Source organism: Mesocricetus auratus, unplaced genomic scaffold, assembly GCF_017639785.1.
Source record: "Mesocricetus auratus isolate SY011 unplaced genomic scaffold, BCM_Maur_2.0 Super-Scaffold_100022, whole genome shotgun sequence".
Lineage (NCBI taxonomy): Eukaryota > Metazoa > Chordata > Mammalia > Rodentia > Cricetidae > Mesocricetus > Mesocricetus auratus.
In genome coordinates, this window is record NW_024429203.1 from 6650181 (window position 1) to 6673733 (window position 23553).

General features: G+C 44.0%; 1 protein-coding gene across 1 annotated transcript in view; it reads right to left on the bottom strand.

Annotated features, from left to right (window-relative positions):
- The window catches only part of Glb1l3 (galactosidase beta 1 like 3), a 39124-nt gene extending 18436 nt beyond the window's left edge, over positions 1-20688 (bottom strand). The window contains exons 1-9 of the mRNA XM_040730017.1: positions 20458-20688; positions 19723-19836; positions 19360-19572; positions 10687-10755; positions 10017-10112; positions 8666-8774; positions 7095-7187; positions 4201-4282; positions 3254-3318 (exon numbers count right to left, since the gene is read on the bottom strand). Coding sequence (XP_040585951.1) covers positions 3254-3318; positions 4201-4282; positions 7095-7187; positions 8666-8774; positions 10017-10112; positions 10687-10755; positions 19360-19572; positions 19723-19836; positions 20458-20471 — 855 coding nt within the window. The 5' untranslated portion in view covers positions 20472-20688. The remainder of the gene's footprint in view (positions 1-3253; positions 3319-4200; positions 4283-7094; positions 7188-8665; positions 8775-10016; positions 10113-10686; positions 10756-19359; positions 19573-19722; positions 19837-20457) is intronic.
- Positions 20689-23553: the final 2865 nt, after the last annotated feature.

Sequence of the window (23553 nt, forward strand, 5' to 3'; positions counted from 1 at the left end):
TCCATAGTTTATTTAAGAGAAAAAAAAAAGAGGACATAAAGTTAGAAGGGGGTGAATTGGGGATAAATCTGGGAGGAGTAGGTGTAGGAGCAGTGAATATCATCAAAATACATTTTATCCATGTAAGAAATTCCCAAACAATTGATAAAAATTATATTAAAATTCTCCTGCAATCTTCGGCGAGATTTTAGGTGAAGACTTTGGAATTCTCTGAGACTGTCTACTGTGGGGCTTCTGCCTCATCAGGTACTAACACTGCTGGAACAAAAGAGAAGACACTGGCTGACAACAAATGAATGGGGAAATACCAGGTTTCGGGCTGGTGGGACAAGGCTTCTAGAACTGAGGAAAGAAATACAATAATTAAAGCTTGCTCAAGGAAACTCTTTCCAGGTTTGGAGTACCAAGCTGTATTTAATGTAGTAAACAGCAATCCTTTGTTTCTGAAGTCACCTAAATGGTGAGAAAAGATTTCCAAATAACTTAAATATCACATTCACCAAGGGCACTCTCAAATTTGGGTTATTTGGTAATCTTTAGGTTAGTGTTGTCTAGTCCACCAAACTGTATTAGTATGAACGGTATTTGTGGAAAATGAAAACGGTGAAACATCTGCTTAATAAGGTGGAGCTGACTGGGTGGTGGCACACGGCTGTAATCCCAGCAGTCAGGATGCAGAGGCAGGCAGATCTCTCTGTGAGTTCCAGGCCAGTCTGGTCTACAGAGTGAGTCCAGCCAGGGCTGTTAGACAGAGAAAGCCTGTCTCAAAACAACAACAACAAAAAAGGTTGCACTGGAGAGATGACCCAGCAGTTAAAAAAAGAGCCTTGGTCCTGCCTCAACTTGGTATGCCAGACTTTGTTGACTCCCAAAGGAAGGTCTTACTCCCTCTGAAGAGTGGATAGAAGGTAGGAAGAGGGGGTAGGCAAGGTCTGGGAGAAGGGGAAGGAGGGGGAACTAGGGTTGGTATGTAAAATGAGAAAAAAAAGATTTAGTGGGAGAAGGGGATCCACATGCCTACCCTGTTGAAGAGGAAGAAATGGGCCGCGCCTAGCACCTTGTGGGCCAGGTAGTTGGGCACTATTATGGTAAGCAAACACATGGCAAGGCAGGGGAGACCGAGAGAGACAGAATGGTTCATGTCTGTGGAAAGAGGCAGATTTGAAGAGGTGAAGGCGGTGAGGAGCAGGCTGAGGTGGGCGGCCTGCTTGCCACCCACAGCCATGCCGTGTCTGCACCATGGTGTGTCTGGACCTCGGCTGCTGCCAAGGCCCATGTCTGGGTCCATGGTCCTGCCGCAGTCACGGTCTGTGTTGATGTCCATGGTTCCTGCTACCACTGAAGGTCAACAAGATAGGACTGCACAGAGTCGACTCCACCCCTCACTGACTGCAACACGAGGGAGACCTGGCCCTGACCCTCATGGGTGTAGCAACCGGGAGAACAAGTCCTACACCTCCCCCGGGCAACACAGCAGATCTGTCCTTGTTTACAGGGGCTGAGGGCAAGATGACCCTGAGCTCATGAGAATGGGAGAGCTAGTCCCACCGCCCTTGTCTGCCACGTGGTGGCGTGGGTGAGGGAAAGATCCCCCCCGCTGCTCCCCACCACCACCTGTGGCCGGCAGGAAAGATAATCCAGCCCCGTACCAGCCTCGGCCCTGAACCTTAACTGAGCAGCACAGTAGGGCTGACTCTGTCCACAGGGGCACAGGTGAGCCAGCCAGAGAATGTAAGATTGGGAGATCTGGCCCCGCCCTCATCTGCCATATAGAAACCTGGGTGAGGAAGAGATGACCCCCTCCCCCCACCCTGTGCCCCTCACGGCCTGTGGCAGGTGGGAGAGCTGGCCCCGAGGTCATGAGAGCGGGAGAGCTGCCCTTGCCCCTCATCAACTCCAGCAGCAGGGAGAGGGCCCCTGCACCTCATGTGGGTAACACGGTAGAGCTGCCCTTGGTGGTGTGAGTACCAGTGAGCTTGCCCTGAGGGCACGAAAGCAGGAGACATGGCCTTGCACCTTGCTCCATAGCCAAGGCAGTGCTGAGGGTTACCCTGGTGGTGAAGACAAGGGAGAGCAGTCGGGCTGACCAACCCTGCAACCAGCCTGACTCAGAACCAAGGCTATGGGTTGGCCCACCCCAACATTCACCCCATCTATGATCTGCTGGAGCACCTGAAGGGGCTGGTCCTGCAGACCCAAAGCTGCAAGAGCTCTATGACACAGGATAATAGCAGAACGCCCAAGAGGAGTCCTAGTGAGGGCCCAGTATTGATAGTGTAGAAGAAACCAGAGGCCTCGAGCCAAACCAATGACTTTGCAATGAACACTCACAAGTGAAGGGTATACCATGTGACCCACTGTGTCACACTACACTTTCTAAGGCAAGATTTTTCTCTTTCTTTCTTTTTATTTTCTCTTAAACTGTATTTTATTTTATTTGGTGGGGGAGGTTGCAAGAGCAAAGAGTGGACATGAGATGTGCGATGTGAGAGAGCCACAAAGAATAAATTAAAAGTTTTGTTTTGTTGTTTTTTAAGAAAGCAGGATGAGCACGCCATGGAGGATAAATCACTAATAAGTAGTGCTCATCCGTGGCATCTGCATCAGCACCCGCCTGCTGGTTCCTGCTTTGTGTTCCTGGCCTGACTTCCTTCAGTGAGGAGCTGTCAGCTGCAAGTGTAAGCTGAAATGAACCCTTTCCTCCCCAAATTGCCTTGGTCACAGTGTTTCCTGTCAGCAACAGAAACCGTGACTAAGACACCTTGCTCCCTTAAAATCAAGGTTTGAGACAGAAAGGTTTACATTCCTTAAGGCTGGTCTTGAATATACCCATTCCTTCCACCAATATTTCCTCTGGGCTTTCAGTACAGCAACAAGCCCAGAACCCTAACATTCTAGTAAAAGCACCAGCAGGTGAGAATCAGCACCCATAAACACCAGTGAAAGCCCGTTTCTTAACTGTCCTCTGAGAGAGAGGACATCATTCACCTCCTTTCATCATATTTACTTCTCATCGGGCATACGCCCCTCATGCTTCCCAAAGTGATCTCACTGATGTGGTCCACGAGTGGAGATGGTAGAAGAAAGATCCCTCTCGTCACTTCTCACAAGGTAGCTTTGACCGCCACCGAGGCTCAGGGTAAGATGGTCACATCCTTGTCATACCTCCCGTGTTCTCCTGTAACTGATGTTACAGTTGCATAGACAGCAAATCTTGAGGAAAGACACAACTCTGCATTGCTGAAAATCTTACCTGCATTTGATGAAGCTGAATAAAAGACTCCCTCACAAACGACTGCATGTTGATAGTAGTCAATGCTGCAGGGAAGGAGAGGTGCCTCTGAAACATTTGACAAGGAGGAGTAGAAGGGATAACAAGATGATGTCTGTGACCTACTTTGCAAAGCCATAAAGGCCTGTCCTAGCAATTGCCACAGCATACATACAGGAACACTATCTTCGTAGGTAAGGACACTTAAATTTAACCACACTTTGAGCATACAGACGGACCAAGGCAGGTCAAGTTAAGACAGCAACCAACAACTAGGAGATGAAGGAAAGCTTCAGAGCCCAGACTCAGCACTTTCCAGGGTATAGTAGTAAGGACAGAGTTACCAAAAGGAAGAAGCAATATCTGCCAGTCTTTAGTAAAGCTCACCTCATCATAGTCCCTAGACCCATCCACGTGCTCTTGGTGTTTGCCCATACTATTATCACTTCGTGGTTCTACTGAATCCTCTGGGATCCGCTAAGTATCTGTGTTGAGTCTATGACTAGGACTAAGATGATGCAATGCCAGGACTGACCCTTTGGTTGCAGAGTGTTGTGTTTACACTTACCCAATAGCTGCCTATGCGATTGCCTGCGCTGGTGGGGATAAACGGGGCCCTGAGCCATGTCCCAAACCAGCCTAGATTCCTACCTATGAAATTCTTTTAAAAAGTAAAAGGTCTACTTAGGATGAAGAGCTCCATCAATACTCTGTTTAAACAGGGAAAAAAAAAGTGACACACATGGTATTTAAACTCTGGGCTGTGATGTTGAACTTCATTTTATATCATATCCAATCTCTGAGATCTGTCTCAATAGACATGGGAAAGAGGCTCAGAAATATATCTGGTTCTCTTTGATTCTTCTTTACAACGTGTATTGGCTGGCTAAGAGCCTTGGTTGTCCGGTAAAGTGACTGTAAACCAGTACCTCCTTTGACGGAGCCTATCTGAATTCCTTCATGATCATCTGAGGTCAAGAGGAGCTCCACAATCCCTCTCTTCAGCATAGCCTGTTGGGAAAATGAAGATTATGAACCCACTTTTCTTGCTCCCATGGGAAAGAGCAGATATAGGGAAATAGATAATAAAGGCAGTTTGGTTCAGATGGAGAGTGTGTAAACTACAAAGAAAGGTATATGGAAAGTCTCCCAGATGTTCATACAGTTAAGAATTGTGCTCAGCATGATGCTAGCGGGAGATGATAGACACCTTAGAAAGTGGAGCCTAAGGGGAGGTCCTTAGGTCTTTGGAGGTATGTTCTGAAAGGAGACAGCGGTAATCCGGTTCCTTTCTCTTTTCTTGCACTACAAGACCAGGAAGTAAGTGGCTTGACTCTGCCTGGCACTTCTGTGGTGATATGCACCGTTTTTCAACACAAGTCCCATTAGAGCCAACCAATTATGGACTGGAATTGCAACTCTACGAGCCAATGTAAGTCTATTGTGCTGTAGATTAATTATTTCAGGTATTGTTTACTTTTTAATTGGTATATATTAATTATACATAATAATGGTTTCATCATGATTTTTCATACATGCATATGACTTCTTTGATTATATATAAGGTATCTGGTACAGTAGTGAGACTTTGGTAAACACAGAAAGGCCTGAAGGCAAAGTGACTATCTACAACTTAGGCAATGGGGAAATTGCCACTTTAGGCTCAACTTGGTGTGGTTCCAGATGCTACACTAAAGAAGCAGAGGGCTGTGGGACTTGACACATGGTAAATGAAAGCTGAGTTTCCTCAATGACCACGCTATGGAAGTACATAAATTACAACAGAGAGAAAAACGCTGCAAGAATTTGGTACTATTGTAATGCTTGAAAACTAACTCCATTTCAAACGAAAAATCTTGGGCCCTTATTCTTAGCCCAGGGATTGGTAACCACAGGATGCTTGGACCCTACCCTAAGTTCCCATCACAAGCTGAGTGTGGACAGCACTCTAAAGAGGATGCTGATCTCAGGGTCACTTGGTTTATTTCTCAAAATTGCTTCCCCTTCCTTCATTGTGCAATTGTTATCCAACAATAGTAATGAAATTCTCATTTTGCTTCTGTAGTCTCACTTAGCTGCTTCTTGTTTGGGGGGGGACAAATGTCTCACATAGCAGAAAATCCCCAGGGTTGAGACAATTGTGGTGTGTGCCTTTGAAAATTCCAGTCCCTGTCTGTCTTCTTTTGCAGCAGTTCTCAGATTGGCAAAATTGACTTTGCCATAATGCTGCTATATAAACTTGTTTTCTATCTTTTAAGTTTTGTCCGATGGTCTTTCTAGTTGCCTCAAACTCCCCCATACTATAAGGAAGAAGTGACCTTGTCAGGTCCTAAGAGTACCAATAAACTAACAAAGTTTGAGTGGATTCTATCAGCAGAAACAAGAAATGCTGCTGTGTCTGTGGGAAGGAGAGCCATATTCTGAAAACTCTGCTTGTATCCTAGGTCCTGGAAATCAAACTGATGGCTCAGAAAGCAGAGGGTCTTCCTGTCCATTACATTTGTGTAGCCACATAAAGTCCTAGGAATGAGATTAAGTGGTAACCCTTGTTGTTGCTGTTGTTTAAGATAGTGTTTCCTGGAGAGTAAGCTGCCCTTGGACTTGCTACATAGCTGAGGATGCTCTTGAGCGCTTGGTCCTCCTCCCTCATCCTCCTAAGCGCTGAGATTACAGGCTCAATAACTTAAAAAAAAAACAAGAAGAAAAATAATACTAACTGAACATCGCTGACTGACTTCAGGCTATCAGTTCCTGTTTTCTGTGCTCGTAGAGTCAAGCAGGTAGTACCACACCTAGCTGAGTCAGGTCAGAACCTGGAAGTTGTATCATGCTTTGTACCCTGAAGACCAAGTCCAACTGAGACTGGAGCCTCCTGGATTCCTTAAGGGAGGGAAATCAAGCACAACGAGGGCTCTAAGATACAAGAAAGGGCTCTAGCATGACTGTACATAATCGCAGATCCAAGAAGACAGATATAAATACTATGAACCAAAAAGCTGCAGGACATGATGCATTTTGAATGGTGGTACCCAATTTCCATATTTTAATAAGGTCCTTAGAGCAATGGTTCCTAATACCACATTTTGTCTAATAACAAAGTTATTCATATCCATCTTGATTGACAGGATTGATGCTCACATGTCAATGATGGAGATCATCAGTAAGTGTTTATTTCCTCCAAATTAAAACATTACCTCCTGGGTGGAAGAGAGAAGCTCAGAAAGTAAATGAATCCTCAAAGGCCCGAGAAGTAAATAAAGTTTACAATGACATGAAACAGAAGATTCACAAGGCTCGCTGGGCACGGGTGGTGCATGCCTTTAATCCCAGCACTTGGGAGGCAGAGGCAGGTGGATCTCTGTGAGTTCGAGGCCAGCCTGGTCTACAGAACGAGTTCCAGGGAAGCCTCCAAAACAATACAGAGAAACCCTGTCTCGAAAAAAAAAAAGATTCACAAGGCTCCTCCCCATCGTTACACACTCAGTAACAACTGCTGTAAAGGGGAGACTACAACCACTAAACTGCCTGCAAACCATGTCAGGAGCTCCAAAGACAGGGCTGTATGGGCTTTTCAGTGATGCAGCTATCTTTGACTCATATATGCCTCTGTAAATAACCCCAATTAGATCGCTGATTCATTAACCTAGACTTGGGTGAAAGCATTTCTTCATTCTATCAGTAGTTTCCTAACGGGTTGTTCACGTCTCTCCAAGAAAAGTCACAGAACACCCAGGAGGCTGGATATCAGGCATGCAATTTAGAAAGATACAAAATTAGGAAGAAGTCTTAAAAATGTGAGTGCAAAGCAACTATTATTACTTACCTCCTTAATGTATTCCATGTAGTCCTTGTCCTTACCAAATGAACCATATTCATTCTCTATTTGGATAGCAATAACAGGGCCACCATGGAGGTACTGGAAAGCAAACAGATGATGGTTAGAGAACAACCTTGCTATTGGAGCAGAAGCCTGGAGTCCAGGACTGCTAAGAAGGATACCAGAACTGATATGGTACTTTCCCTCAGGCCTGTTGGAAACTGGCACCTTCATTCATCTCCAGGCATGCAAGCTCCCGAAGGTTTTTCTACCTTCCACAATGCTTTGTGGCTACAGGACCAGCAGTTTCCTTTCTGTTTCGCATATTAATTAGCTATGAGCACTTAAACCCACAAGTTCACTTCCACATCTACCCTGTCTACCCAATCCATCATGTAGGCTTCCTCTCCACTCTTCCCGCCTTAGAATGAACCCCCTCCATTCTCTTCCCCACCCCATCCCACCCCCAGGAGCAGGTACTTTGCATGGTCCCCTGTCTTTTATGTTCTTTCCTCCTTTACTTCTAAACTGGTTGGCTTCCATTATCCTTTCACCATGGATGTGACACAGAGCCTGTACTCAGTAAGCACTAACTGGAAGCTATCAAAACCCAGGAAGAAAACCACTGGCTTCATTAGTCATCAGCTTCTTGTCCGCAAACACAAGGAGTTCTATACTTTGTATTAAAAAGAACATGCATACACCTACTTTGTATGCTGCAATGGGAGGATTATATAAAAAATATGGCTTAAAAATGGTTGTCCCCTAAAAAGACAACAAAGTTACTATAGGCAGCATGGGAAGAATTATATTTACCATAATTTTTTACACTCTTTTGAATTTTCCCCAGCATTAACCAGTTAAAAGAACAGGGGTAATTTAGAGTATTCCTTGTCAGCGAGTGGGGATCAGTGAGTTTAGCAGATATCAGCCACGTACAGACAGACAACTGGAGTAACCTTCTGTGTGATCCCTGTCTCTTGTGATGTCTTTTTAGACGGTCCGGGGCAAAGTCACAAGGAACAATCAAGGAGTCTATCTATCCTGAGGGTCTAGATCTACCTTGTGAGAAAGTCAGTATAATATCCCAGAGAAACTGCGGATGGCATACTCCATGATGAGACACAATATTTCTCTAACGTGAATGTTGTTAGATCACAGACCTTCTAGCAGCCCCCACCCCCGGGGAAGTCAGGCCAGGCTCCCTTGCAGCTCTCTGAGACAGAGAACTGATAAACCATGTTGTGGGAGTCTGAACTACAATCTTACTTTTATCTAGTGTTTCCCTGCCTTGTGACCGTTGGCATACAGGCTAGGTCAAGCTAGGTCACTTATTATGGAGGTCACCTGGACCTCTCCAAAACACAAAACAATAACGTTTGTAGCAATTATAAACTCCCCCTATGCTTTGGAATTGGACTCTCCCAAGATGCCACCATACTCCCTGTGATATGACATCATTACTCTTCTAACTTCTGTGGTTTTCCAACCCTGCACTTGAAAGGTAACTCATCTGTACATACACTTTCCATAGCCACCCTGCTCTTTCTGACGACTATGAGGAGGGACGTTTTCACCTGGAGAGGAAGTATTCTGGGAATCAGATGATCAAAATACTTATCAACAGCCTCAAGAAATTCATGGCTGGTTGTTCTCAGTTGTGACTCAGGGTAGCGCAGAAGCCAGCTAGGGACAAAGAAGCAAAGCATTAGTATGTGAAACAGGAAGTAGGAAAGAAGATGGCTCTAGCCAGCTGAGCACAGCAGAGGTCTCTGCTCCGAGCCACCAATCACTGGATATCCTTCTGTCCTCCTAACACCCAAAGCATCGTAATACTCCAGGTGCTCAAGAGATCTGTGTCATATGAGCTTTTCACGATATCCCCCAAGGACTCCAGAGATGCATGAGTCAAACGAAGAAAGAAGCCACCCCCAGCTCAAGGCACTGTAGACCTTCCCAGCTCTGGCTAATCAAGCTCAAGGACTGATCCCAGCAGCACTCTCAAGTGTCCTCTTTTTTCCATGCTTCCCAGAACTCCATGCTCCTTCAGCTCACTAGAATAGAACATGATCTGTAGCCCTTATCACAGTCTCCACTCCTCAGGCTCAGGGTCACATTTTTCTCTAAGATCTAAGACTCCAAACAAAACGGTAGCTCACAGGCCAATGAACACCCTACATGTGCCACTGGGGGAGTAACTGGCTTCCCCAGTGCTCCTGTAGTAGCTTAAGTTCAGGCTTCTTCTGTGCACCGCCTGGTTGTAGCAGATCCTTAGCTGGGAGGAAAATTTTAGTTTTGCTTCTGACCCAAGAGACAGCAAGGGCCAACCTGAAGGCAGAACCTAGAAGTACTAGTGTCCTGTCACTGAGAAAGGTGACAGAAAAGGACCCTATATTCTCACCCTGGGCCTCTGTCAACTGGGCTTGAGATTAGGTGTCATGATAAGAGAACAAGCCAGAAAAGCAAGAAGATAGAAAAGGAGATGAGGTCTCAGCATGTGGCAAAGTGGCCTGTCTTCAGCCAGAGGCACATCTGGGGTCTCTAGAATGAGCCCAGAAGTTGTCACCATGTTCCTCTAGAGTCCCTTTCTTCCAGCTCATGAAAACAACACATGTCCATTTCACCCTTTCTGTGGAGCAACAGGAAGGTGATCCCTGCATGGCCACAGCTGCCCTTGCACCGGTCTTCATGGCCACATGCCCAATGCACCAGGTCCCCCGTCTCAAGTCTGCTTCTGCAGCCCAGGATGACAGCAGAACACAGACCTCCCCACCTCACTCTAGGCATCACTGTCAGGGAAAGAAGTCCAGAGTTCAATTCAGGACACAAATGGTGACAGCAATAGTCATGTTCACGACCTTGAAATGTGGCTCACTATAAAGCAAAACACCTTCCTAAGCCACAGCACTGGATTCTGGGGTAGCTCACCTGGGTAACCCACCTAGGTCAACCTCAGCACAGATATACGGCCCTGGTCGAAGAATCACCCACAGGCCAAGACTTGCAGCCAGCGAAACATAGGCCCTAGAAGGGGAAACAAAGTCAGTCCCTTTGTGGGCAGCCCAAAGGGGAGGTTGGGCATAGAGGGAACTCACAGACACAACAGTATCTAGGGATGTCCTCTATTTTCCTTCCCTTCCTCTCTTAACCAAGGAGGAGAGTGGCTTCTCCTTAAACCAACCTAGCAGGGAACCCTTGCACCAGGGAGGAGACCAGAGGCCCTGTGAGCTGTGTCTGTCCTAGCTTCCAACATCACAACCATTTCCAGAGGCCTACTGGAGAGGTCACATTGAGTACAGGGGCTCAGTGCCCAGCATCAGCCTTGCTAACCTGAGGAAGCCAACTCAGGTGACTGACTTCTCTATAGTCTGGCAACATCTGGTGTCTTAGCCCCCTAGCTTCCGAAAAAAGGAAGGTCAGAATCTTCAGGATGGCAGGTCATGGCTAGGGGATGCCCAGATGCTGGGTGCAGACCCTTTCTCCTAAGAACAAGGCTTCATAGCTGAGACACACTGAGGGCTACTCTTATATGCCAAGTATCCTCCTCCCCAGTTGCAGGCTTCCTTGGTGAGCTCACAGAAGCAGAACAAACACATACTCCAGGTCCAGTATCTCAGAGAAGTCAAATGTCCCCCTCTCCTGTTCATGGAGGTTCCATGGGATGTAGCTAGAAGAAGGGACAAAGAAGTACAATAAGCATCATGTTACCCCCATTCATACGGCATACTAAACCCTAGTGTGTCTATGTTGCATTGAGTTGAAGCTTCCAATGAGAATTAACTTCTGCTACACAGACAAATCCATATTTCCCCTATTATCCAACTATGCTTCAAGATACTGATTATCCTAGGTTTTCATGGGTTTATATATGTTCTCCCAAAGCCCCATTCTTTTAAATAACTATCAAAAATCATAAAGGGAATGGAAAAACACAACAAAAATATTTTCAACCATTATTATTAAGAATTAACTAAAATAAGAATAATCAAATAGTTTCTACAAGCAAGTAGGATAAAGAACAGTTCCACCTCTCAAGCTCAGGAAGGAGAGAGGCAAAGAGGGCTAACACCCACAGGACTATTAAAGGACATATGTTTTGTTCCTACTACGTGACTTTGTGTGTTGATGATACAGTTTGGAGCGTAGGGCACCTAACATCATTTCCCACAAAGCTTTGATTTTTAAACAAGTGGTTTCATGCAGTGAGAAAATTTAAGGTGATAAAAGTGTTGTATGATAATGGAACTGACAGTGTTTAGGTGGGGGAATGAAAAAGTTGGTTTTCTGAAAAGAACATCCGTAGCAACATTTATAGCTATAACTTGTGAGAAAAGAATGAAAATACCAAACTCTACTTACAAATAACTTTAAGGAAAAGGTATGGAAAAATAAAAATTTAAAAAAATTACACAGATAAGGTAAAACTGCTCCTCCAGCTACTAGCAGGAAAATCAATTCTAAATTTGTGAACTGATAGTAAATGTGGTCTGAACTAAAGATAGAAAAGGATCCATTCAGCAAATAAACTATCATGACTTTCTATCCACTTAAAAACGTAGCGTTGAGTAAAGAAGAAACTGACTCAGATAAGAGATGGATAAAGCAGCTCCAAGCCAGAGATGGAGGAATGAAATGAATAAGACACAAAGATAATAAACAGCAAAGACATGATATGGATATAGATTTCAAATAGACAGCTAAACTTCAGATTCTGGGCTGAGGAGGTGATCCAGAGGGCACGTGCTTGTCCCACAAGTGTGAGGACCTGAGTGAAAATCTCCAGAACCCATGAGTACAAAAGCCAGATGTGTAGTTCAAGCATCTTTAACCACAATGGTCTTACGCCTGGGGTGTGAGAAGAAAACAGGAAAATTCCCAGAAATGCATGGTTCAGTTATCTTGGCATACACAATGAAAAGACAACAGAGACTCTGTGTAAAATAAGGTAGAAGATGAGGAGTGACACCTAAGATTGTCTCTGACATCCACCCATGCATGGTATGTGTTCACATGCATACACAAATGTACACAGTGCACACAAACAGGCACACACAGCAGATCTAATAAGTGCATAAAGAACAAAATAGCCAACAAATTTATATGGGGTGGTTGTTGAGACTAGGTTTCAATATACTATGTATGTAGCCCAAGATGACTTCTAATTCAGAATTCTCCTGCCTCAGCCCCTCAGTGTGCTAGGACTATAGGCACACCACCATTCCACACCTGGACCCACCCAGTTTTGAAAAGGCAACTGAATAATACCACAAGGACTACCACAGTAAATTTGAAAAGGTCCATATTGCAACAAAATTAGAAAATAACACCTAAAAATGATAAAGATGAGGATAAACAAATAAGAGAAAAACATATCTTCAAATGGCTAATGGGTCAATAAGAAAAATACCACAAATTCATGAAATATTTTAAACTAAATGCCTTTGAAAACAGTATGTTCAACTCCAAAGAAAAGAAAGTGTAAGGGAAGGGGATGGTAAATGAAATGAAGTAGACATGGGAATCTGTGCATAGTTCAGAAATTGTGAAACAGAAATGCAAACAGTACAGAAGTGATCAACAACGCTGCAAACTACTTGTGTAGAAAGACTAAAGAGCACACAATGAGAGTAAGAAAGGGAAAGTAACCCAAATGCACAACACATATGTAACTTCTGGTACGTACAGAACAGAAACATGGAAGCATTGTAGTCTGAGTAAACCCAAAAATAGAAAGGTAAGGAAAAGACATAGACAAATAAGATACATTCAGGAGAATGAGAAGACATGATTTCATAATTAACCAAGGTCCCCAAATCACCACCGCACAGCCATAGATTACATCACAGGACCTTACAGGTAAATCTTCACAAGCATTCACTTTAAGGGCAAGTGTGTATAAATTATTTTCAGTGAATAGAAAAAGGTTCACTCTGTGACCGTACTTATAAGACTGAGATGAAGACTGGACAAAGGCACACATAAAATTTAAATCAATTTCACTTATAACCATAGATGAACGTATTTACGATAAACCACTGCCAAACCAAATCTACCAGTTAATGCATGCATGTACACCTGTGTGTGTCTTACAACTAGAGTTCATTCAAGGACTGTAAGCTAACTGAATATCAGCAAAATTGCCCATGCAAATTCAAAAGAATTAAATGATACCACTAATAGCTCTTAATAAAACCCAATAAGTATTAACTGGGAATGTAATTCAGCAATAGATTGCTTGCCTGGTGTATGCAAGGTTTCCATCAACTGTACTGCCAAACCTAGAAATACTCAAAATTACTGGTATATTAAGTGAGCCACTCGTAGGCTGACTGCCTCTCATTCTCACATTTTCATAAGATGGTTTCGGTGACCGGGTGTTAAGCTTTGCCACCAAACACTTTTGAAGGACACACAAAGTAAGGATCTCTAATGCTCAAGCAGGTCCTGCAGTAGAGATGGCAACTGAGGGGCTTTCTTTTTTTAAAAACTGCTTGAGTCCCCTCCGGCCCCTGTCCTGTGCTTGAGTTGAGTGGCGGCTGTGTTCTGGGCCCCAACTCCACAGACATCCCCCTGCTTCCGTCTTCCTGGGCCTACTCCATGCCTGGAGTGGACCCACCCCACCAGAAGAGAACACTCTGAGTCTGGCCACACCTCAGTCTTCAGTCCCCTCTGGCCCCTTGCCCTGTGTTTGAGGTCAGTGGGGGCTGTGTTCTGGGCCCCAACTCCCAACATCCCCCTACTTCTGTCTTCCTGGGCCTGCTCCATGCCCAAAGTGGACCCGCCCCACATGAAAGGATCAACCCGAGTCTGGACACACCTCAGTCTTCAGTCCCCTCAGTGCCCTCCCTGAGCTTGAGTCTTCAGTCCCCTCTGGCCACCGCCCTGTGTTTAAGAGTGTCTCAGACCCACCTGCACCCATCATGAGACCCATCAGAGTATTGGACCTGCTTGAAGGCATTGGAAGAGAATCTTAGACCCATACCCACCAGGAGAAGAGACCCCACGAGCTCCCCCTGAAAGAAGGGATGGGAAGACCGCAATATAGAAACCCAGCCAACAACAGGAAAACCAATGTGACACCACCAGAGTCTAGAGACTCTACACCAGCAAGACCTGAACATTCCAACACAGATGAAACAGAAAAGAATGACCTTCAAAACAACCTCATGCAAATGATAGAGGCCCTCAAAGAAGATATGAGAAAATCCCTTAAAGAAACAGAAAAAAGAACAAACCAAAAAAAATGCAAGAAATCAACAAGTCTCTCAAAGAAAGCCAAGAAAAAACAATCAAACATATGAAGGAAACAATTCAAACAGTACAAGACCTGAAAACTGAAATAGCAGTAGTAAAGGAAACACAAACTGAGAGAATTCTGGACATAGAAAAGCTGAGTAAACGATCAGGAACTACAGATGCAAGCATAACCAACAGAATACAAGATATGGAAGAGAGAATCTCAGGCGCTGAAGATAAACTAGAACAAATACATTCATCAACCAAAGAAAACCTTAAATCCAACAAATCCTTAAGACAAAATATCCAGGAAATATGTGACACTGTGAAAAGACCAAACCTAAGAAGAATAGGTATAGATGAAGGCAAAGAAGCCCAACTCAAAGGTGCAGAAAATATATTCAATAAAATCATAGAAGAAATGAAAAAGGGAACATAACAACAGACACTGGGGAAATCAAGACAATCATCAGGTCATACTTTGAAAACCTGTACTGCACAAAATTTGAAAATTTAAAGGAAATGGACAGTTTTCTGGATAGATATCACTTACCAAAATTAAATCAAGAACAGATAAACAATTTAAATAGACCCATAACCCCTAAAGAAATGGAAGCAGCCATCAAAAGTCTCCCAACAAAAAAAGTCTAGGGCCAGATGTTTTAAGTGGAGAATTCTACCAGAAATTCAAAGAAGAGCTAATACAAATAGTCTTAAAATTGTTCCACACAATAGAAGCAGAATGATCACTGCCAAACTCTTTTTATCAGGCTACGATCACCTTAGTACCCAAACCACACAAAGACACAACTAAGATAGGGAACTACAGACCAATCGCCCTCATGAACATTAATGCAAAAATACTTAACAGTATACTGGCAAATTGGATCCAAGAACAAGTCAGAAAACTCATCCACCATGACCAAGTAGGCTTCATTCCAGGGATGCAGAGATGGTTCAACATACAAAAATCCATCAATGTAATCCACCATATAAATAAGTTGAGAAACAAAAATAACATGATCATCTCACTAGATACTGAAAAAGCCTTTGACAAAATCCAACACCCATTCATGATAAAGGTCTTAGAGAGATCTGGGATAACAAGAACATACCTAAACATAATAAAGGCAACATACAGCAAACCTACAGCCAACATCAAACTAAATGGAGAGAAACTCAAGGCAATTCCTCTAAAGTCAGGAACAAGACAAGGTTGCCCACTCTCTCCCTCTCTCTTCAGTATTGTACTTGAAATTCTGCTAGAGCAGAAAGACAACAAAAGGAGATCAAGGGGATACAAAATGGAAATGAAGAAGTTAAACTTTCACTATTTGCTGATGATATGATAGTCTAAGTAAGTAACCTGAAGAATTCCACCAGGGGACTCCTACAGCTGATAAACACTTTCAGCAAAGTGGCAGAATACAAGATTAACTCAAAAAATCAGTAGCCCTACTATATATAGACAATAAATGTGTTGAGAAAGAAAATCAGAGAAACATCACCTGTTGCAATAGCCACAAATATCATAAAATATCTTGGGGTATCTCTAACCAAACAGATGAAAGACCTGTATGACAAGAACTTTGAGTCTTTAAAGAAAGAAATCAAAGAAGATATGAGAAAATGGAAAGATCTCCCATGCTCTTGGATAGGCAAGATCAACATAGTAAAACTTGCAATCTTGCCAAAAGTAATCTACAGATTCAATGCAATCCCTATCAGAATCCCAGGACAATTCTTCAAAGACCTTTAAAGGACAAGTCTCAACTTTATATGGAAAAACAAAAGACTCAGGATAGCCAAAACAACCCTGTACAATAAAGGAACTGCAGGAGGCATCACCATCCCTGAGATATAGTAATGAAAACAGCTTGGTATTGGCACAAAAATAGACAGGTAGACCAATGGAATTGAATTGAAGACCCTGATATTAACCCATACACCTATGAACACCCACAGGACTATTAAAGGACATACGTTTTGTTCATACTGGTTAGCTTGCCAGTTGGTGTCATCCAGTAGTGGAGAGACTACCTTAAATGCCTTCCCCCCCGATAATGAGAGTGGCTGATGAAAGCTGAGGCAGACATCCACAGTTAAACACTGAACTGAATTCCTGGAAATCAGCTGAAGAGAGGGAGGAGTGACAAGCAAAGGAGTCAAGACCAGGCTGGTGAAACCCATAGAGGTAGCTGACCTGAACAAGGGGAAGCCCTTGGACCCCAGACTGGTGACTGAGTGTCCAGCATCGGACTGATCCAGACCCCCTGAACGTGGGTGTCAGTGAGGAGGCCTCAGCAATCTATGGGGCCTTGGATAGTAGACCAGTATTTAGCTCTGGCGTACAAATGGACTTTGGGAGCCCATCCCACATAGAGGGATGCTATCTCAGCCTGGACACATGGGGGAGGGCCTAGGTCCTGCTGAAGATGATATGACAGACTTTGAAGATTCCCCAGGGAGGGTGAGGAGCAGAGGGGGAAATGGGGTGGAGGGTTGGGGGTTGGTGGGGGTGGGAGAGGAGGGGAGGGTGAGAGAGCTGGGATTGACATGCCAAGCAAGCTTGTTTCCAATTTAAATAAATTAAAAACAAAAAACTGCTCAATATAGCATAACCCATGACAACCAATGAAGAATTAGGAAGTTGATGTCAAGTTAAATATCCTCACATTAATATAATTAATATTTATTATAGGTATAAAGCATCATATAATACATCGCATTTTACTGAAACCTTTTGTACTCTCTCTCCATACTTTAGATACTGAGTTTCACAGGGATTATTTATTTTTTACTGATGTTTCTTAATAAAACTCCATGAGTTGACCATGCAAATAGCAGACTTCTCTAATTAATCAAAAATGTAACTGATAATCAAGAAGTATAAAACCCAGAAGAAGAAGAGGAGGAAGAAGAAAGGGAAGGCAGGAGGGAAAAAGGAAGGGGGAGGGACTCATTAACAGTCTTACCTATAAAACCTGCAGGTTCCAATAATGACAATCTGGCAAGATCTGCCCATTGAACCTATAATAGCATGAATGGCAACCAACTGACTTTTTATTGGATTTGAGGTCTACTCCATAGGAGGTAACACATGCCTGCTGCTATAAACCTGGGCAGCTGGCTGGGAAGAGCATAGGCTATAGGGAATAAACTAATACTACCAGTTTGCTAAATGGAAATGTGGTCTGTTTTGTTTAATTCTGGGTTTTTTGTTTGTTTGTTTGTTTTCCTTTTATTGAAAACAGATTCTTCTCACATACTATATCCTGATTACGGTTTCCCTTCCCTCTAGTCCTCCCAGTTCCTCTCCATCTTCCATCGGCATCCAATCTCTTTCCATCTTTCATTAGAAAAGAACGGGCTTTTAATAGATCATAAAATATAACAAAATAAAATATAATAAGATAAAACAAAAACTATCACATCAGAGCTGGTCAGAAAATCAAACAGAAGGAAAAGAGCCCAAGAGAAGGCACAAGAATCAGAGACCCATTCATTAACACTAAATTGGAAGGCATAATATAAATATAATAAAGTTAACTTCTGTATACTCATGTTTATATCCATAGATCAGTGCTGTTCTTGGCCTTCATCAAAGAAATTTCAAATAGCAGCTAGTCAAAGTGCTGTGAAGAAGGAATGCTATAGTGCTCAACTCTAAATGGTCTGTCTGTGTCAGCCCCCCAAAGCTTAGGAAATGTCACCAGAGAGAATGTGGGAAATATATAAGAGTCAAAGGAAGGCAAGGTGTGCTGTGAATGACTGTCTGGACACAGCATCACCATTGCACCCTCGACCTCACTAGGGCTGATGTAACCTGTAAAGAGCTTCGCAAGACTACACCTGTCAACATTCCATCATGGAAGAAGGATTTATGAACACCCCATGGACTACTGATAGACTAGGGGATGGGACATTACTTCCTTTAGTGGTGTGGCCACTAATAAGTTTCCCATACACCAGGAAATAACCTCCCATTCATTCGTTCTCATGCAAGAAACCCTAACTAAACTGAGTCTGTGAAAGTAGACAAGAAAATAGAAAAGATGTTTGTTGGAAAGAAGGGTTTCTGTGGGAAATCGGGATGTAATAGGAGGCAAAAAATGACCAAAGTTCATTATATACATGTATGAGACTGCCATGGGATAAAAAAAAGCAACAACAAAGAATAGGTAGCTATTATAGAAGCTTCAGATTGTTTCTGTGACCATGGGAGAGCTGTTCTCATTTCCCATCTGACAGACGAACCCTACAGCTGCCCAGGCCCAGACCCAGGCTTATGACTTGGCCTGCCCCAACATCCACATCATCTATGATCTGCTGGAGCACAGGAAGGGACCTGACACTCAGACCCAAAGCTGTAGGATCTCCACAACACAGGGAACCAGTGGGATGTTCAGGAAGAGTCCTACTCGGGGTTCAGTATCCAATGTGTATTGGAGACCAGGGACCTCGAACCAGACTGATGACTTTTTGCAGTGAACACTTTCAAGTAGAGATTTGTGGACAAAGGTGTATACTTTGTGACTTGTTGAAGGGCACTGCAGCCTCCGTGATGAGATTTTTTAATTCCTTCCGTTTCGCTTTTATTCATTTTATCGTCTTCCTTTTTATTTCCTCTTGAATTTTGTTTTATTGGGAGGGGTGCAGTGGCGGAGGGCAGATGCCAAGGGATGGGCGGGGAATGAATAAGATCAAGATACATGGTATGAAATTTAGGAAAGATCTCTTTGTTTCCACCATTAAGAATAAAAAATATTAAAATATGCATCCACTAAGTGACCCAATGACACTTGCTGAAAATCCACCCATACTCTAGCAAACTTTGTCCAAGGCTTTGCTCACAGAGCTAAGCATGCTATTTAAGGGACAACTGGACACAATGTAAAAGGATCTGCTGGAAATGCCTAGTCAGAGTTAACTCTTCACACTGTGCTGTCAAACACAGAACCTGACTTTGTCACTCTGCAACCCTGACAGGAGCCCTGTAGGCTACTAGGTCAGAAGGCTCAAGAGAGGTACTCACGTGGTGACAGTGTTGAATCCACAGGCCTGAAGCTTCAGCAAGCGGTCCTTCCAATACTCCCTGGGCACTCGGAAATAGTGGATGGAGCCTCCAACTATCATGAACTTGTGACCTTCCAGGGTGAAGTACGCTTTGCCCTGAGCATTGATGTCTGTGCTAAGTCCCACAGATCTGTCCTTGAGCTTCAAAGGGGTCAAATGAGACCAGCTAAACCTGGATTGGAGGGAAAAGAGAGAGGAGGTGCGGGTGCAGGCCCCCCCGGGGGGCAGTGAGGCTCCCATTAGCAGGACAGGCTAGCCCGCTTGTGCTCCTTACTTTCCGCGGAAAAAGAAACAAAGCTCCCCGCTCCCTTCTCGCACCAACCTGGCAGCAGACAGTTTAAGCATGTCATCTCTGTATTCAGAGAGAGGAGCAAGACCTGATAAAACAAGTGGCAGGAAGAAGAGGGCCATCATTCTCTTCCAGGAGAGACACTTGCTGTAAGGAAAAGAGACAATGACAAGGGGAACACAGTGACGAGGGCTGGGAACCTTCTAGAGGCCCGTGGCAAAGGACACACATCACGGGTAGGTGTTCTCCCAGGAAACCTAGTGTAAGGGAGTCTGTAGCTCCACCCAGCTGCAGCTCCAAGTACCCCAACTCCAGGGCTCCCACAAATCCCCCCCCATAGGACCTAAAACTTAGGACATGCCGCATCAGGACAAGGCCGGGCACTTGGGGGTAAGGGATTTAGGAAAGGGAGGGCACTTCATGAACAGAGTCCAGGGAGGACCCTACCAAAACACCTCCTCACCATCCACAACTGCACTGTCAAGCCAAGAGTCAACGTGCAGCCCCTCAGCAGGGTAGGGTGGCACAGGAGGGGGGACGTCTGCAGAGGAAAGAACTGGGGCGGAGAGACATGAAAAGGTAGTCTGGATCCTAGCACTATAAATCCTTGCACGTGACTGACTGGCTGAGCTACAGAATGCGGTGTGGGAAGTCTAGAGGACTCCAGGGGAGCACACTCAGGATGAGGAGGTCGCAGGAATGCGTCGAAGAGTTGGCAGGGCTGGGGTCTTAGACTCTGACAACTATAGAGGAAGCAGAAAGGGTCACCTGAGGTATGCCATCGCTGGAAGTCAGGGAGCAGATGTCTGTGCAGCTCCTGCTCTCTTAGGTGCCTCAGAAACACGACCTTCAGTCAGGATTTATGGCTTCCAGGTCCGGCTCGAGTCAGTGCTGGTGACCGGATGAAATGCCCCAAGAATTGGGGGCGGGTCCCAGAACCTTGACACCACAGTGCCACCCCAGGCCAGCAGCCACTACAGTCAGCAACTGGGTCCAAGGCTTTCAGGGACAGTGTCCACGGACAGCTATTGGCCCTGGACACTCTGCATCAGAACCTACAGCCCAAGGCTCCCTAGCGCTCAAACACCTCTCAACGCTGGGAAGAAAACGGGAGGATCATCAGGGTTATCTCAGCCTTGACTTTCCCACACTGTGTGCCCAGCCAGCTGGCTCACAACACTGAGAGAGATGAGAGGGAGGAGGGAGAACAGTCGAGAAAACTCCTTCAGGAAGTTCACAGAGCTGATAAGCACTTTGAGGAAAGCAACAGGTTACAAAATTAACATACCAGATCGACAGCCTTCCTGTATACCAAGAGTGACTGAGAAAGAAATCAGGGAAACAAGCAGATTCCCAATTGCCTTCTTAAAAAATCGCTTGGAGCAAACTTAACCAAAGGAATGAAAGACGCAATAGTTTATTAAGTACCCCTTCAGCCTGTTCTTTTCTCCTTCTCCTCCCATTACTCAATGATATGAACATTGTCTTCTGTCATTTCCCCTAACTTCTGTGTTTCTGGGGTCTTATTCGCTTATTCCCACTGTTTTTGTGAATTCTTCTGCTCTTATTCTTTCTTCTGTCTACTCCAGACCACATGCTATAGGTTATAACAAGTCCAGCAAAATAACACAAAAATAATTATGACTGTAAAAAAAAACAAAAGTCCAGCTCCCAAATAGAACTATCCAGAAAAAGAAGAAGGAAAAGCCTGGTCTGGTGACACCCACCTGTAATACCTATTGGTGGCTACAGAGCCAGATTCTGGAGGGGAAAAGCACATAACCTGCAAAGCAAGAAATACAAAAATGCGTAACACACAGCCGGGAGAAAATGCCTTGGGGTGAGACACAGGTGAGCCATGCAATCTGGCTTCTCTTCTCCTTCCAGTTCCCAACATCTGTCACAAGGCCTTGCACATGCTCACAGTGGCAGAACTCTCTTGGATAGCTCACTGTCTTCATCCTCACATAGCCATGGTCCAAAGACCATGATACTCTAAACAGAAGTGACTGTGTTCTTGCATAGCCCATGCCTTGGGTATTTCTTTTTCACCACCTACTTGATGTTATATTGTTTCCTTGCCCACTTAATTCTTGGGAGTTTTTTTGGTTTGTCTCTTTGTTGTGCTTTGATCTATCTAAGGTTTAGATAGACAAGTTCTCATTACAGTAAAAAATTACTGAACTCAGGGTTTAACTCAATGGTAGAGCATATATTTGACATATATGAGACCCTGAGTTCAACTCTCAGCACTGAAAAGGTATAGAAATTCCTTTCTTAGACTCCACAATTTTTTTAATAATGCCATAGCCATTTCACAAAGTCAAAACAAGCAATCTATTGTTTTGCTGGGCGGTGGTGGCACATGCCTTTAATGCCAGCCCTAGGAAGGCAGATACAGGTGGATCTTTGTGAGTTTGAGACCAGCATGGTTCCAGGACAGCCTCCAAAGCCAAAGAGAAACCCTGTCTGGAAAACTAAAAAAAACAAACAAACAAAAAAACAACAAAAGAATCTATTGTTTTATGACTGTCAAGGGCATCAGTCATTTATAGAACAATAACAGCACAGACTATGGTTAGTGAGGCTGTGGATTCAGACACAGCTGATGGGCACAGTTAATTTCTGTGTAGTAAACACATTCATCACACCCTTTAAAAGCAAATATAGTGAAGAGAATATACTTTCTCACAACAATTACATAAAATTACATCTCAAGGTCAAGAATTTCAAGACTATCTTCCAGGAATGGGAGGTAACTTTGTTGTTCTCACTTGGCGAGCCTGCCCATGGTTCCAGGCTCAATACTAACCACTTCAGAAATAAAGATTAAAGGAAAAACTCTACTTTGGAGGAGAAAAATATCATTATTCCTTAAAATTGACAAAGTCTCGAAGAGGAGAGCTTGTTGTCTTCCTCAGCAAATACACCAAAGAAATTCATTTTAATGCAAGACACAGGGATTGTCCATTAATAAGTCCAGAAACATCACCCATGGGTGGTGATCTGCACAATTTGTGTCCTTTTGAGAACGGAATATTGCCAGCATTGTCTCCTTTATCTCCACAGTCAAGGGAAACATTAATCTAGAACTTTTCATTCTCAGTACATTTGGGTTGACCTTGATCAACTTTGAATTGTGAGGCTATGTCCATACCCTTACCCTGACTCCTGCAATCACTTTATAGTCGAGCTAAACTCCAAACACAATGCAAGCTGGATTTCAGTGCCATGTCTTGAGCGAAACTGAACCAAAGGATTGGGATTTTATAATATGCCATTCCTATAAACCTGCACTTTGGTGAGAGCAGAGACTATCAGTGTCTAATTCATTACTAGATCACAGCAGCTCAAGACTGCCTGGCAAACAGCATGCCCTCTACAAGTGTTGTTGGCTAGACAGATAATGTAGGCAGCTGCAGAAAAAGGACTGACTTCCACAGCGAGTGCCCCCTACATGTGAAATAGAGGGCTCAGAATGAGGACTCCAAGTATTAGGAAAGGAGTTTTAGCCACAAAAAATCCAAGCAAACAGAACTGGCCACTCCTGAGATAGCAAGAGCAGAGCCTGAGATCTTTGTGAAGTTACTTAACCTGTATATGGCCTCTGAGAATGAGATGGAGCATGTGTGATTCAGTAGAAATATTCTCAGTCTTTTTTTCTGAGACAGGGTTTTTCTGTATTGATTTGGAGGCTGTCCTGGAACCAGCTCTATAGACCAGACTGGCCTCACAGATATCCACTTGCCTCTGCCTCCCGAGTGCTGGGATTAAAGGAGTGTGGCACCAACGCCCGGCATATTCTCAGTCTTAAGAGAGAGAAAATTACAACAAAGCTAGCTTCACAGATCCTTTATGTGCTTG